Genomic DNA, 16,083 nt, shown 5'->3' on the forward strand with positions numbered 1-16,083 from the left:
ACACTAGAGGCCGTCATCGCATTCGCCTTCCTGGGACCCAGCGCTGACTTCTGGGGCACGAAATCCCGGATTTTTCCACGGCGTAACAATCGTTGCTGTAGTGGCGCCAATGGCCGCCTCCCGTCGCGCCATTGGCACCCTAGCCAGCAGTAGCACCGGAGGCAACACCACCCAAGCCCACAAGTCACAAGAGTGACGGAGATGCTTGCCACGAGCACCGTGACGCCCGACCCTGTGAGCACCGTGGGCGTATACGGCTGCATACGGTGAGATGATGCACAGCATGGCCAGACAAGGGATGCAAGTCTCGCCAGCTGTATGTTAGTGAGGTATATGGATGTGATCAACATGTGGACCTTACCGGTACGCGCAGCAGCGCATGTAGCCGCTGATATTGAAGACAGCGCAAACAGGTCTTTTGCGCCACGCACCCGATGGCCGTGCTGGTCCAACTGCGTGCACAGGAATGCTATCAGCGCGTCTCCGCCATAACTGGACATGGCAATGAAGCAGCTGAGACGTGATAACACCGGTGCTGGGCCAAGGAGGTGCCGCTCACCGCCGATTGTTACGACTGTCGTCGAAGGCGAGCGGCGGTCGGCCGGTCGCCGGGCAGCAGCTCGTGGCGATCGTCGATCCGGAGTCGGTGGGGCTAAAAGAAAGAAAGCTGAAATGGGGCTAAGAAAGAAAGAAAACAGACAAACCCAAACGAGGGATGGGGGAGAGGAGGATGACAGGGTCCCCACCTGCACGAGCAGGATTTTGGAATGACAGGGGCACAGGTGGGGCTCTCCTGCTCCTGACAAGAAGCACAAGAGACACGACAGGCTCGCTCGCAGCGCGGTGCACGGTGGACTCCCAACTCCACTGGCGGTCTCATCTCAGTCTAGCACAGGCACACTGACAGGGAAAAAAAGAAAGAAAGAAAACAGACAACCCAAGGGAGGAGGAGCAGCGATGCGGGCGCCGACGCATCAGCGGCAGCGGCAGTCGAGAGGAGGACGGACGAAGAGAGCTGTGAGCTCTCGCCGGGCTTGAGGCGGATCATCAATGCCGTAGGCCGTACACCCCCAGGCTGATGGGGGGCCTGGAAATGCTTCATGTGCTTATCACAGTAGCCCCGGGACGGGGGGGGGGGCGGGCCTCACCCGGGACTCACCCCGAGACCTCACCCCGGGACGTCGCCGGCTGCGGTGAGGCCCCACCCCCGGGGCAGTGAGGGCGCACCCGGGGACGAGCTACCCCTCCGCCCTCCGGTGCGAATCTCAAGCCGTGAAATGCGTTCCCTACAGCAACCCACTCTGCTTCAGGCAGGTGCATTGGTGCTGGCAGTCAGCCAGGGGCCGGGGTGGAGCCCTTGGAGGTCCCTGACAGCGATGTTCAAACCGGCTGGCCAGGTCGGGCAGCCCGGGGCTAGCACCGGGGTGGGGTGAGGCCCCGGGGTGGGGCAGGTGAGGGAGGGGGCGGGGACGGCCGGGCCCCGGTGAGCCCCTGGTGAGGCCCGCCCCCCCCCCCGTCCCGGGGCTACTGTGAAAGTCACATCAGGGGCTGAGGTCACCGGCAACAACAAAAAACAAATTATGTCAGGCATACTTGATTTTTCACGCCGTGTAACAATCGTGATCAAACGGCCCTGCTGTGAGCTGGTACACCAAGTCCAAGAATGGCTTACCCCTGCCAGGGGCCACACTGTGGCAAGCTGTGATGAGCGTGGTTTGGCTTGTGCAGCCCATACGCGATACGGACGTGGTATATATACATATATGCGGCCACGTGTCGGCCGGTTCGGGGCACGAAATCCCGGATTTTTCCACGGCGTAACAATCGTTGCTGTAGTGGCGCCAATGGCCGCCTCCCGTCGCGCCATTGGCACCCTAGCCAGCAGTAGCACCGGAGGCAACACCACCCAAGCCCACAAGTCACAAGAGTGACGGAGATGCTTGCCACGAGCACCGTGACGCCCGACCCTGTGAGCACCGTGGGCGTATACGGCTGCATACGGTGAGATGATGCACAGCATGGCCAGACAAGGGATGCAAGTCTCGCCAGCTGTATGTTAGTGAGGTATATGGATGTGATCAACATGTGGACCTTACCGGTACGCGCAGCAGCGCATGTAGCCGCTGATATTGAAGACAGCGCAAACAGGTCTTTTGCGCCACGCACCCGATGGCCGTGCTGGTCCAACTGCGTGCACAGGAATGCTATCAGCGCGTCTCCGCCATTGCAATGAAGCAGCGCGGTGCACGGTGGACTCCCAACTCCACTGGCGGTCTCATCTCAGTCTAGCACAGGCACATTGACAGGGAAAAGAAAGAAAGAAAACAGGCACAGCAAGGAGGGATGGGAGGACGGCACGCCGCCACCACACAGGGATTTTAAGGAGAGGTGTATTGACAGGGGTGGGGCTAAACCAGTGCGCCCACAATTCTTCTTCGCAAAAACAGGCGCTTGGCGGTACTTGAAGGTCGCGCTAGAATACCTGCGCGTACGCCACTCCAGCCATGAAGTGGGCACAACGGCAGCTGTGGACTGACCGTGGCTCGCCTCATCTGAATGTTGAGATCGCCGCAGTACTTGTAGCCGCCGAGGCCCATCTTGAAGTAGCGGCCAGAGCACGTCCCGTTGATCACCTTCCAACCTGTGCGAGGGACACACCGCTCGACTTAATCCTGCGTGGGTGAGACCGAAGGGCAGGGAGAACGTGCAACCAGCGCGCCGGTATTGAACTCGTCGAGCTCCTTGGCCCAGAAAGAGGCTTTGTCGCTCAGCACACTCATCAGCCCGAGGTCTGCCATTTGAGCCTTCGGTGGATGATAGCCTCTGCGGACGACAAAGTGCGCTTCAGTGATGAAGGACCCGTCCACGGTCAGCTCCGAGTTGTGCAGCTTGAATGTGGCGTCCTGTGCGTGCATACAGACAGGGGGACTGAGCCTATGGTTGTGGGACCGGCGCGGAGGAGGCCACGGGCTCTCCTCCGTCTTGACGTTGACGGCGAACCCGGGCGAGGAGAGGAAATTGTAGTACACCCTGTTCCTGCCTCGGAAGTCCGCTCTACCGCCATGAAGGAACGCGATGTGCGGGTCCTTCTTCGCGCCGCCGCCCGAGGTGTCGGTGACGCTTGCTATAGGCCAAAGGGATAGCTGTAGGGGTGGGCCGAGGTTCCTTTAAAGCCTTTAGACGCTGAACCAAGCGGCTCACAGCAGCCCCACGAGTCCGGACGGGCGCCACACAACACTCAATTCACATAACAGTACCCTCAGACTCGACCACCGACCATACCGCGCTACCAGAGGGTTCTGCGCAGAGACGCGCGGCGACCGAGATCCGCGATTCCGCGACTCAAAATCACCCGCGCGAGCCGCTGCCGGCCACACCTCACGACCCAGCGCTCCTGGCCCGCTTGGCTGCCTGCGCCAGCCCCTCGTGGTTCCGCTTGAGGGAGTTGTACTCGTTGCAAAGTCGCGCGTAATCGGGGCCGATGTCTGATTGCCTGGTCGGCAAGCACCCCGTCCGCGTCTGATACGCGCGCACCATCACCTTGAGCCGCTCGCCGACGCCCACGTAATGGTCGACGAGCGCCTGCGTCACCTGCCCCTCCGCCTCGACCCGAGCCCGCGCCTCCTGAGCCCGAGCGGCGGCGGCGGCCGCCTCAGCCTCGAGTCGAGAAGCGACGTCTCGGGCCGCGGCCTCCGCCGCCTCCCTCGCGCTCAGCGCCGCGACCGAGGCGTCGGCGCTATCGAGAGCGCCGCTGCCGCTGCTCGCCGCTGCCGCCAACGCCGCCCTCACCTGCTGCTCCGTCTCCTCCGCGGCGGCTGCCCCCTCCGCCTCGTGCGCCGCGGCCCCATCGTCATCGTCGTCGTCGCTGTCGTCATCGCACATGTCCGCCTCCTCTGCCGCCTCCGCCGAGCTCGAGGCCTCTCCCTGCGCGGCGCTCGACGCAGCCTCGGCGCTGTCGCCGCCCGCCGCTGCCTCCTCCTCCTCTCCCTCCTCCTCCTCGCTGTCCGAGTTGTCGTCGGAGAAGTCCGAGTCCGAGCCTCCGCCGTCGCTGCCCTCGGCATCGCTCTCCGAGTCCGAGCCCGCCGCCGCCGCCGCCTTCTGCGTCGCCGCCGCCGCCGCCTTTCGAGAGCTGGGCAGCCTCGTTGGCGCCGCCCTCGCCTTGGCCGGCTTTGGGCGCCGCGCCGCGTCGCTCTTCTCGATGAGCTTGTTCCGCCCTCGCTCGGTGATACGCTTCTTGCGCCTGTTCGGCGGGTGCGCTCTCCGCTCGCGCTCGCGCTCGCGCTGCGCCTTCTTGCCCTCCTTCGCGCCCGCCTTCACCCTGTTGAAGCGAGAGGCCGGCACCTTGGTGCCAGGGGCGGCCAGCGGCTGCAGCACGCCGCGGCAGGTCTGCGTCGTTTGCGCAGCCTTGCGCCTCTTCCCCGTCGGGCCGCAGAAGCACGTCGCCTTGAGCGCGGCGACCTTCGCCTCGGGCAGCGCCGCCTGCGCCTTGTCGTACGCCGCGCGCTCGGCGGCGACGAGCTGCGCGACGCCCGACCTGTCCTTTGGCCGCGAGAAGAAGCGCGCATAGGCGTAGCCCAGGGCCTGCGCGAGCGCGCGCCTGACGAGCTCCTGCCGCTGCGCGAGATTGCGGTGCCCCCTGAGCGGCGTCTTCCTCGCCGCCTCAAACTGAGCGGCGGCGCGCAGCGCGCCGCCGCAGCTCGCTCGCATGCCTGCTGCCTGTAGCGCGGCCCGCTCGTCCTCCAGCTTCATGCGGAAGCGAAAGACGTGGTTGATCGTGAGCGAGTGGGCCTGAGGGTGCCGCTTAACGAGCAGCGTGAGCACAGAGACGGTCGACTCGAGGTAGAGGTTGGTCGCGAGGCCGATGAAGAGCCGCTTGGTCATCTCGGTGAAGAGGAGCGGCGTGGCGCTCTCCGAGAACGTCTTCTCGCCCGTCGCGATCGTCAGCAGCTCGCCAATCACGGCCGGACGGGTCAGCCCCCACGCCGCCGCCTCTGCTGCCAGCTCGCCGTCCGCCTCTCGCTCGAGCAGCTTTGCGCGGAGCAGCTCGCCGACGGCGTCGCGCGCCTGCGGCGTCGGCCCTGCGCCGCGTGCCGAGGCCAGCGCCGCCCCCTCGCCGAGCTGCTCGAGCACCCATCCGGCGGTGAGCTGGCCGTAGGAGGAGGAGGTGAGCGCGCCGAGAAGGTGCCGCGCGTGCGTCCAGGTCGTGCCGTTCCACTTGATGTGCTGCTCGCGCATCACCTCGATGCACTTGATGGCGCGCTTGATGAGGTCCTTGCGCTTGGTGTCGGTCATCACCTCGGCGAAGCCGCGCCGGTGGCTGCTCTCAATGAACTTGAAGAAGCTCGGCAGCGCCTTCTTCGGGTCCTCCACCGCCGCGTCGTAGTAGGCGAGGTCGCCCAGCGAGTGCACCGCCATCTCGTGCCGTATGTGGCCGTGCTTGAAGCCGCCAAACTCGGAGGGCGAACGCATCGCCTTGTGGAAGGATGCAAAGTTCTCCTCCCACAGGTCGACGAGCATGAACATCGCCGCCACAAAGTCTCGCTCGCCGACGGCGCCCGCGATGATCTCGATCTTGTCGCGGCAGCCGTGCTGGCCGGCCTTCTGCGGCATCGCCGTGTCGACGGTGCCGCGGAGGAGAGAGAGGCAGCGGTTGAGGAAGTCCTCGATCATCCAGCCGCCGACGAGGACCGCCGGGTGCTTCACGCAGAGCATGGTGAGGCGGCGGCACACCTCGTAGAGGATCTGCCATTTGGACTCGGTCGGCTCGGGCAGGCTGCCCAGGCAGAGGTCGTAGACCTTGCCCGGCAGGCCGCACTCGGCCGTCCAGATCCGACGGAAGAGCGCGCTGTTGCCGCCGCGCACCGAGAAGCACTCCCAAACTAGCCGCGTCAGCTCGCAGAGGTACGTGCCCGGGTACCCCGCCTCGAGCCCGTGCTTCTCCTCAAGCGCCTTGCCGTGGATCGCGCACGTCTCCTTGACGGCACTCTGCACCGGAGCACCGACGGGCGCGCCCTCGCGGCAGCTGTTGATGGTCCGCTGCATCTCGCCGTTCTCGCCAGCGACCGGCTCGGCGCCGTCCGACAGCGTCTGCACAAGGCCGCGTGGCGCAAAGCCGCGCCGGTCAATCTCGGCCATGATGACGGCGCTCCCGTTCCTCGCTGACTGGTCGCCCGAGAGGGCGGCAGCCGAGCCAACCACGAGGATCGGCTTGCCGTTCTCCCACATCGAGAACATGATCATCTGCTTCTCGCCGCCCTCCTTGTTGCCAGCGTCCGCCGCGATGGCGTAGTGGATGCCCGGCGCCGCCTGGCGCACCTGCCTCTCTAGAAAGTCATCGAGGCAGCCGAGCCGCAAGTACGCATTCTTGACGTTCGTCGCGTTGATCTGCATGCCGGCGGTGACCTCGGAGCGCGTGTGCATCGCGATGATGAGGTCGTTCGCCATCGCCGCGGCCTCGAAGGTCATGTTGCAGCACTCGCACAGCCGCCTCATCATGTCCTGCACGTACGGATCGAGGCGATAGCCGTCCGACTTGAGCTTCTTGAACGAGACCGTGTACTCTGTCCCGCCGCCGCGGCCGGCCGCCTCGCGCTTGCCCCGCCCGCGGTGGGAGGCGAGCTCCTGCTCAAGCGTCTCAATACGGGCGAGAGCGTCCTGCAGCTTCGCCTCCAGCGACCGCGCGCCCTCGCGCGACGCGAGGCTCGGCGGCTCGGCCGCCTTGCTCCAAGCGATGCCGGCCTTGGTCTCGAGCGACCGGATCTTGCTCTTCGCAGCCGCCAGCTGCTCCGACACCGACGCCAGCGCGGTCCGCAGCTCCTCCGCGCCCGTCGCGGCGCTCTGCGCCGCGGCTGCAGCCGCAAGCGCCGCCTCCCTCGCCGCCAACGCCTCGGCGGCGCGCTCCCGCTCCGCCTCCGCCTCTGCCGTTGCCTTCTTCTCCTTTTTGACCGCGGTGCTCGCGAGCTTCCGCGCCTCGGTCAGCTCCGCCTGCAGCCGCTGGCGCCGCTCGCTCACCTCGTTGAGACGGAGCCTCGTCTCCTCGTTGAGGGCCGCCTGGACCAGCCGGCCCTGCTGCCGCTCTAGCGTCTCGACGGCGGCGGTGTGCTCCTGCGCCGCCGCCGCCGCCTCGGCCTCGAGTTCGAGGATGCGCCCGAGCAGCGGGGCGCACTCGGTCTCGCGCTCGCGCTGCTCGTGCTCCCGCGCCTCACGCCGCGACTCGTAGCTGATGATCTTGATCTCCTGCGCGTGCACCGTGGCGACGGCCGCGATCCGCTGCGCCTCGGTGGCGGCGTGCCGCTCCTTCTCCCGCTTGAGCTCCTCAACGGCGCGCCTCCGCGCCAGCTCGAGCTCGTGCACACGCCCCCCGCCCTCGGCGGGGGACGAGTCGTCGCTCTGCGCCGGCGGGCCGCCGTCGGGGGGGTCGCCGCCCCCCTCCGGCGGTGACTCTGTCGCCTCGGCGGGAGAGTGTGGATCGACGGCCGGTGCCTGCGCCGCCGCCGCCGCAAAGTCCAGCACGCCAGCGCCGCCCGGCGAAGGCTCGTCTGGCCGCTGCCGCTCCTGGCCGTTGGTCGCGGGCGAGGCGGCGTCGGCGGGCGGCCGCAGCCGCTCGGGCAGCAGCGCCTTGAGGTCCTCACCCGCCGGCGCCGCGCGAGCCTCGATGAAGGCGGCGAGGCGGGTAGCAGCCGAGGCGGCGGCAGTTCTGCCGCCGCTCTTGGCGTACCTCATGATCTCGTTCTTGCTGCTGATGTACGGCGGGAAGAGCTTGCAGACGCGGCCCGCGAAAGCGTTCATCTCGTTCGGCGTCAGATCCGACGGCGGCGGCAGCTCCGCGTCCATCGCCAACAGGCAGTGGTACAAGGCGCGCCCAGGGGTGCGCTCGCGGCCATTTTGGTCGCAGCTTAGCCGCCGACCCTTCGCCTTGCCCTTGAAGATGTGGTGGTAGATAGCGGCTACGGCCTCGCCAGTGAGCGTAGGTGGCTCCTTGAGGGCTGCTACGACGTCGTCCGTGTTCTCTCCCAGCAGCAGCGGGATCCAGGTCAACACCGCCTTGCCGACAGCCTCCACGGAGGCAAGGTCCGGCGTTGAGCGTGATGTAGAGGCCTGATCCTCCACCGGACCGTCGACCGGATGGTCTGAGGCTGCCTGTAACATGTCGTCGTTGACGTGTAGTCCGCCGCCCGAGGCGCCAGCTGGGCAAGACATAGGCCTCTGAGAAGCTACCTGCCGATCGCCCTCTCCCAACTGTCACCAGTGGCTTGGCGGGAAGCCTTTTTCGCTTGGCTGAGGCGCCCATGGTCGGTTGACAGGCTGCCGCCGATATTAAGGCCAGGAATAGGCCGTACCACCGTCGCTCTGCCATGGCCGACTGCGAGCCCACGGGCTGTGTTGCCTGCCCGCCGCTGCCCGCTGAGCTCGAGAAGAAAAAGAGGTATGCTATCGCAGTCCAGGCTGGGTACCCCCCCGAAAAAAATCATCTTCGCCACACCTCTTACAAGATACGTTCCCGGCTAATTTCATAGCGCTGATTACGGCTACGCCCTCCGTTTTACGCTAAAGACTCGTCTTCCATGAGCAACCCACAACCCTTTGGCCTATACTTGCACCCGAAAACACCTGTTACCAAATCTGTGGGTTAGGTCCGTCCACCGGACCGGCACACCGCGTGGGGCGCTGTACCGCGACGCCGAGGATCGCGGTGGCGGACTCCTGGCTTTGAAAGAGATCCCTTGCCGAGTCCAAGACCGAGTCGTGGTTCGAGTCAGTGGTCAGGATGGTGATGGTGACGACGACGTCGTCCCCGTCAGCAAGGCGACGGCGCTGGCCCACTTCGACCCCATCGCACCTCATGGACACCTCGGGGAAGGGGATGGCGAGCCGCTTCCCGGCGAGGACCTTGCCGGATAGGCCGGGACAGCTCTTTGCCCTGAGCAATATGGTGACCTCCTTGGTGGCGGCGCCGGCAGGATAGTCCGGGGCGGTGGGGGGGACGGGGGAGAGGGGAGGAGCGATGATCGGGACGAGCGGGGGGTGTGGCGGCGGGGACTTGAGGGGCAGGTAGCCAGGCGGCGGCGAAGGCAATGCAGAGGGGGGCGGGGGCGAGGGCGAGGCGGAGGGGGGCGGCGGCGAGGGCTGGGGCGGGGGCGAGGGCGAGGCGGAGGGGGGCGGCGGCGACGGCGTGTCTGCGGTGCCAGTGGTGTTGGGGGGCCTCAGCATGCTGTAGTAGCCGTCTAAGGGCTTGTTGGTCCAGCCCAAGTGCTGAATCTAGATCGCACGCCGTGGCATATGACTTGGGTAGGCGTGCGACCGCAGCGCGCCCGCCGAAGGCTCGACGGGGCGCGCGTGTCAGCCAGAAGTTTGCCAGTAGAGCGATCCTGGTCTTTCCGAAGACGAGCCCCGCGCCACGGGTGCCAGCCGTGCCTCCGCGGGAGCCGCCTCTCGAGCCGCGTCCCGCCGGCACTGTCCCTGAGTGCGTCCCGCCTCAGCGGCACGCACTCGGCGAGGACAGTCCGGCCGACGGGAACGTGTCGCGCGCCGGCGACGAATGCGGCGGGGTGTTTGTGTGTACGAAGCGCCGCGTCGACGAAACGAGGTAAGTAGGCGCCCCTCACGAGTCCGTTCAGACATGCCACACGCCCCTCGCAAGCGAGGTTGGTAGGCGCCCCTGGCGAGACTCGCGAGACTTGCCACACCCCCCTCGTACCTATAGCTATACTCCACCAATGAGAAGGTGAAGAGATCTTATCGGCCAGGCGGGCAGGGCAGGCGGGCATTCGGGCGGGGTCTCTCACAGCTTCTCCCCCCTTCCCCTATCCCCTTCCTACTGTGTTCTATTGGTTCCCCTATCCATCTACAGCGTGGGTGGTGGTACACTGCACTGAGTCGAGACAGCTCCGCCACGCCGCCCGCGCCTTCCTCTGCTCCTGGAATACTTACGAATACCCGAAGCGGAATACAATACGCAATTAATTAATTACTTAATGAATTAGGTCAGGACGTGGAATACAGTACGCGAGGTCAGCTCATATTACTCGAACTCATATTACTCGAGGTTACCCAAGGTTAACAATTAAATCGAGCCGCGCACCTGCGCCGCCGCCTCGCACCGCCCGCGCCTCGCTCCGCTCCTGGAATACTTACGAACACCCGACGTGGAATACAATACACAATTAATTAATTAATTAATTAATTAATTAGGTCAGGACGTGGGATATCGTACGCTACGCGAGGTCAACTTCACTCGAGGTTGCCCAAGATGAATAATTAAATTAAGCCACGCAGTCGCGCCCTTGCTTCGCCTGTGTTTGCGCGCTCGCATGCGCGAGCTCACCCCCTGAGATTACTCAACATTACTCCAGATTGCCCGAGATTACCCGAGATAACTAAGAATGTGTGTGTGTGTGTGTGTGTGTGTGTGTGTGTGTGTGTGTGTGTGTGTGTGTGTGTGTGTGTGTGTGTGTGTGTGTGTGTGTGTGTGTGTGTGTGTGTGTGTGTGTGTGTGTGTGTGTGTGTGTGTGTGTGTGTGTGTGTGCGTGTGTGTGCGTGTGTGTGTGCGAGAGAGAGATTTTTAGCAATACCAAACAACTCTAACACTGTGTTGTGTGCGTGCGTGCGTGTGTGAGTGAGTGAGTGAGTGAGTGCACGCGCGAGCGCGCTCGCTCAGGCTCGCTACACGAGATCAAATCATCACCCGAGATTACCCGAGATTACTCGATATCAAATAGAGTTGGCGGGGGCTAAACCAGGTTACGCACAATTCTTCTTCCTGTGTTCGTGCCAGTGCGCGCCAGTCCCGTGCCCAGTGTTGTGCGAGGGAGTTTTGTTGTAAGATTCTTCTTCGCAAAAAGCGGCGTTCCCGAGAGAGAAGGGAGAGCTTGCCCGGAGAGCGCAGCCTGGAGTTGACAAGGGCAGCCCCCAATTGCAATGGACACCTCAGCCATTGCGGTGGGTGTCCCGATTACATCGACGTCGGTCTCGATCGGCGCCCCTGTGGTCACCGGAACGCCCATAACCCACGCCGCTTCAAGCCCTCCTCCCGCTACGGCACCTCCGCCTGCAGCCACTGCCGGTCCCGCTCCCGCCACCGTCCAACCGATCGACGCCATCGTTTGCTGTGGCTGCGGCTGCGCTCTTGCCGGCCTCGCGCCCGCGTGCATGCCCTTCTGCGAGGCGAGAGGCCGAGGTTGCGGGTGGGAGGGACGAGTGAGCGCGTGCTCAGCGCCCAGCTGCAGCGCAGCGGCTTGCCCAGCGCCCGCTTGCACGCCGTCGCCCGGAATGGCGGTGGCGGCGCGGTTGCAGCTCTGCTGCACTACCACAGCGTTCGAGTTCCCACCGGGTGCCGAGGTATTGCCGACCCTCGCGTGCTGCGGCTGTCTGACCTGCCCGGCGCTCGGCTGCTGCGTGCGGTCTGTTGTGCTCCAGCCCGCGCAGCTTGCCGAGCGGCGGCGGCTCCGCCGGCGGAGGCGCTGGCAGCGCACGATCGAACACGAGGTTGCGTTGGGCTCCTTTGCGGCGCATGCGGCCAATCTGGCCGTGGCAGATGGGCTGCGAGAGGAAGTGTTTCGGCACCGAGTCCGGATCTCGACCTCGACCATGGTTCGCCTTTGATACAGTCAGCGCTGTCGCTCGCAAGTGCATATGTGTGTGACCGCGCCCCTTTGCTGTGCACTGAACTTATGAAAAGGAGCTCTACCGACAGCCGCGGGCGACAGAAGTTCAGAACACAACTTCACGCTCCCCACAGCGCCAGACGAGCCGCAGGCGCAGCGCGTAGTGGCTCGCTCGGGGGGCGCAGTCCACCGAGACGGAGTCTGGGGTCTGGGCCCCGCCCGACAGATCTCCGTGGCCCCCTTCATTCATAGCAACGGGTTTCCGCCGCACACATGCATGCCTGCCTGTCGGCCGCTTGGCAGCCCGTCGGCCACGAGCCTCCCCTCCCTTCCCTTCCCACCGCGCCTTCTGCAGGCCGCCCGCGCCTCCTACCGCGGCCCGCCCCGCCCCGCCCTTTTGATGAGGCGGACCCGGACGGCCCCCGACCCAGCGCGGGCACTGGCGCCGGCACTGGCGCCGGCAACATCGCCGGCGCCGGTGCCAGTGGCCGCCGCTGCGGAGGGCGCACCTAGGGAGGAGCACCGGGGAGCGGATGCAGCCTGCCGGGCTGTCCGCCTGCCAGCTCCTTCCGCCTCACGACGGCGCACCGCCCCCAGACCCAAAGGCGCCGCCCGACCCGAAGGTGAAGGCCGGCGCCGCCGCGCCCGGAGCAGGGACGGGGGCGGCGCCAGCAGCTCCGAAGTTGAAGACGCCGCCCGCGGCGGCGCCAGCAGCTCCGAACGTGGGCGCAGTCGCGGCGCCGGCCCCAAACGTCGGCGCAGCGGCGGCGCCAGCGGCTCCAAACACGGGCGCGGCGGCGGGGCCAGCAGCTCCGAACGTTGGCGCGGAGGCGCCGCCTGCAGCCCCGAAGATCGGCGCGGCGGCGCCAGCCCCAAAGGTTGGCGCGGGGGCGTCGGCCGCCTGGGCGCCGAAGGTGAAGGTGGCCGCGGGCGGCGCGGCAGAGCCAAACGAGAACTGGGGGGAGGGGCAGCAGGGGTGCGTGAGGAGAAGGGCAGAATGAGGGGCTGAGGAAGGGGTGGACGGAGGAGGGGGGAAAGCTTGGGCAAGGGGGAGAGGGAGGGGGGAGGGGGGGGGGGGGGCTGGGGGCCAAGGCAGCGCGCACCGGCGTGGCCGACGCCGCCGCCCCGGAGGAGGCGCCGCCGCCGCCGCCGCCAAAGACGAAAGGCGCGGGCGCGGCCGGCGCGGGCGCCTCTGCCGGTGTAGAAGAGGCGGGCGCGGCGGCGCCAGTGCCGCTGCCCGCGGCGGCGCCAAACGTGAACGGGAGGGAGGGCTGCGGTGGCGGCGACTGCTTCGAGAGCGGAGTGTTGCCAAAGGTTCGGCCCGGCCCGTCGCTCGCACTCACTCCTCCGGTCGCTCCTCCGGCGGCCGGCTTTGCTCCGAAGCTGAAGAGGCCGCCCGCAGCGGGTGCGGGCGCGGCGGCGGGCACGGCATCGGGCGCGGCGGCGGGCGGCTTCGCCAGCGGCGACGGCGATGCCGCCGCGCCGTGAGCTGCGCACGCCGCCGGCTTGCGGTCCTTAGTGAAGTTGTAGATGAGCGGGCTGGGCTCGCGCGCGGCGGCGGGCGTAGAGGACTTTTTGCGCCCCTGCGTCGGCGTGAAGGAGAAGCGCCTGCGCGTGGCGACGGCGGGGGGCAAGGGCCGGTGAGAGCAGAGGAGCGGGCTCGGAGCCCGGGCACTGCGTGCGAAGCGGCTCGCCTCTTCGCCACCGACGCAGTCGCCGCCGAGGCCGGGGTCGGAGCCTGCGCCGGCTGCGAAGGCGTCACCGCCGGGCCCGCGCCGAGTGGCGTCGACGTCGCCGCGAGCGGGCTCGGAGAGCAGCCAAAGCGGAACCCGCCGGTGGGGGCCGGGGCCGGCGTCTTCCCCGCCTCGCCGCTCGCCGCGGCGGGCGCGGGCGCGGGCGCAGCAAACGCGGCCGACGCCGGAGATGCTGCGCTCGGGGCCGCAGCCGCAGAAGTCCCGAACTGGAAGCTGGGCGCGGCGCTGGGCGCGGCGCTCGGCGCGGCGCTCGGCGCGGCCGGCGTGGTCGGAAACTTGAAGAGCGAGCTCGTCGCCGGTGGCTGGGGCGCCGGAGCAGGCTCCGCGGCGGGCGAGAAGATGCTGGGCGCCGCCGCCGCCGACGGTGGCTGCCCGAAGCGTGGCGGCGCCGCTGCCTTCTGCGAGCTGGCGCCCTCGCCCTCGCCCTTGCCGGCCGGCGGCGCTGGCGGCGCAGCAGGCTTCTCCGCGCCAAACTTGACGCCGCCGAAGAGGCTCGCGGATGTTGCGGCGGCGGGCGCCGGCGCCGGCGCGGCGGGCGCGGGAGGCGTTGGCGCGGGCGCGGCGGGCGGGCGGGCCTCGGCTGCCGCGCCTGCCTTTGGCGCGGGCGGCAGCCGAGGCAGCACCGAGTCAACGCGCGACGACTTTGGAGGCGGAGGCTCGGCGATGAGGGCGAGGGAAGGCGCCGAGGCGCCGTCGGCCGGGGCCGGGGCCGGGGCCGCCCCGATGGCCAAGGGGCCAACCCTGCGCGCGGGGAGATGTGAGGGCTCAGCGAGTGCGCCTCCCAGCCCCGCCTTCCCCCCCTGCCCTCCAACCCCGCCTCTTGCCCCACTACCCCGCCGCTCGCTCCACTCGCCCCACCCTGCGCGCACCTGCCCGGCGGAGGCTCTCGCACCGTCCGCGGCGGCGGCGCGTCGAGCACGTCCAGTGCGCGCAGGATCCGCTGCGCCGCCTGGCAGCTCGCGCTGCTCGTCACGAGGGGGGCACCGCCCGCCCCGCCCCAGCCCGCACCGGAGTACTCCGCCGACGAGCGGCGCGGCTGCTTGGCGCTGCGCGCCGCGTACAGCGGCGGCGACACCACGCCCCCTCCCTCCTCGCCCGCCTCGAGGGCGAGCCGCGACCGCTTGGCCGACGCCGCCCGCGCCGCCGCCGCCCCCGCACCGGGCGTGGCTGCTTCGCGGAGGGAGGGGCCGCCGCCGGCCGCCGGCAGTGAGGGGGCAGCCCCGCGCGAGGCTCCGCCGCCGGCCGCGCCGTTCAAGGACCGAACACGCGCCCACGTGAAGGCCTTGTCCCAGCCGGCCTTGCGCACGAGGGGCCGGCCCGCCTCGTCGAACCCGTCCACCACGCCCTCCTCCCACTCGTCGTTCCGCTCGCCTGCCGCGTCGCGCACCTAGCACACAGCCCAGCCGGGGGAACGAGTCAACCGACCATGCTCACTCTCCCGCCGGCCACTCTCCCGCCGGCGTCGCGCGCCTCGACGCGGTCGCCGACGTGCAGCGGCGCCTCGCGCGCCGCCTCCGTCGCCGCCGCGCGCGACGCCGCCCCCAGAGGCTGCAGCGGAGGCAGCGACGAGGGCGCCGTCGGCGGCGCAGCGAAGTCACACAGCCGGAAGCGCGGCGCGGGCGCGGCGCGCGCGCCCGGCCCGAGCGCGCCATACCATCCGGCAGGCTGGCGGAGGGCGACGCGCTCGGCGTCGCGCAGCGCGGCCGCGATGGAGAGCGGCGTCTGGAAGGCGGACACGCCTGGCTCGCCCGGCCGCTCCTCGCCCGCCGCGAGCTGAGGGTAGGCGAGGGCGGGAGGCACCGCCTCAAACGGGTACGGCCGCCGCCGCTCCTTGGCGACGCGCTGGCGGACGAGGTCGACGGTCGCGCGGCGGACGCTCTCCGCGTCCCACTCCTGCCGCTGCGACGCCGCCGCCGCCGCAGGCGGCATCAGCGCCTGCTGCGACGCCGCCGCCGCCGCAGGCGGCATCAGCGCCGCCGGCCACTGCGCCGCCGCCGGCGCCGGCACGGGCGCGCAGAGCGAAGGCGCGGCGCTCGGCCGTGCAGCCGGGACGTGCAACGGCACCGCCGCGGAGGAGGAGGAGGGGCCGGCGGCGGCGGAGGAGGAGGAGGAGGCGGCGCCGGCGAGCGGCGCCGGCGACCCGGTCGCTCCGCTCTCGGTCAGCCTGCACTCCCGCCACACAAAGGCATCGTGCCAGCCGTCCTTGACCACGCACGGCCGGCCGGCCTCGTCAAAGCCGGCGACCACGCCGCCCGCCCATTCGCCGTCGTCGCGCACCTGCACGCGATCCCCCTCGCGCAGCCCCCGCGCCGAGAGCGAGTTCGGCACCGACGTGTAACCCGGCAGCGAGGCGGGCGGCGTGGCGACTGGTGTGGCGGCCGCCAGCTCGGCCCTCTCGGCCCTCTCCGCTGGCTGCTCGTCGGCGGAGGCGGCCGGGAGAGCGGACGAGGGTAGGCCGCGGGCGAGTCCTGGCTGCTCCACGCCCTCGCTCGCCGATGCCGCGACACCGTTGGCTGCGCCCTCGGCCTCCGCCTCGTCGCCGCCGAGGAGGTATGTGAACGGCGCGGTGGCAATCTCGAGCGCCCGGCCAAAGAAGGAGCCGCGCCGCTCTTCTCGGGCGGCCGGCCGGGCGTAGGGAGAGGGCCTCGTCGCGGTCCGCGCGGTACGCGATGCCGGCATACACACCGTATAGCGGGGCCAGCGACGACGACGCGGGCCGATTTTCT

General features: G+C 68.5%; 1 protein-coding gene across 1 annotated transcript; it reads right to left on the reverse strand.

Annotated features, from left to right (window-relative positions):
* Positions 1 to 10,730: 10,730 nt before the first annotated feature.
* EMIHUDRAFT_202961 (hypothetical protein) lies at positions 10,731 to 11,631 on the reverse strand (the record flags this gene model as incomplete). The annotated part of the gene is made up of 2 exons (XM_005783298.1): positions 10,731 to 11,302; positions 11,373 to 11,631. 2 exons carry the CDS (start codon positions 11,629 to 11,631, stop codon positions 10,731 to 10,733), a joined length of 831 nt encoding a protein of 276 aa, XP_005783355.1.
* Between the last annotated feature and the right edge of the window lie 4,452 nt (positions 11,632 to 16,083).

Source organism: Emiliania huxleyi (assembly GCF_000372725.1).
Source record: "Emiliania huxleyi CCMP1516 chromosome Unknown EMIHUscaffold_18, whole genome shotgun sequence".
Lineage (NCBI taxonomy): Eukaryota > Haptophyta > Isochrysidales > Noelaerhabdaceae > Emiliania > Emiliania huxleyi.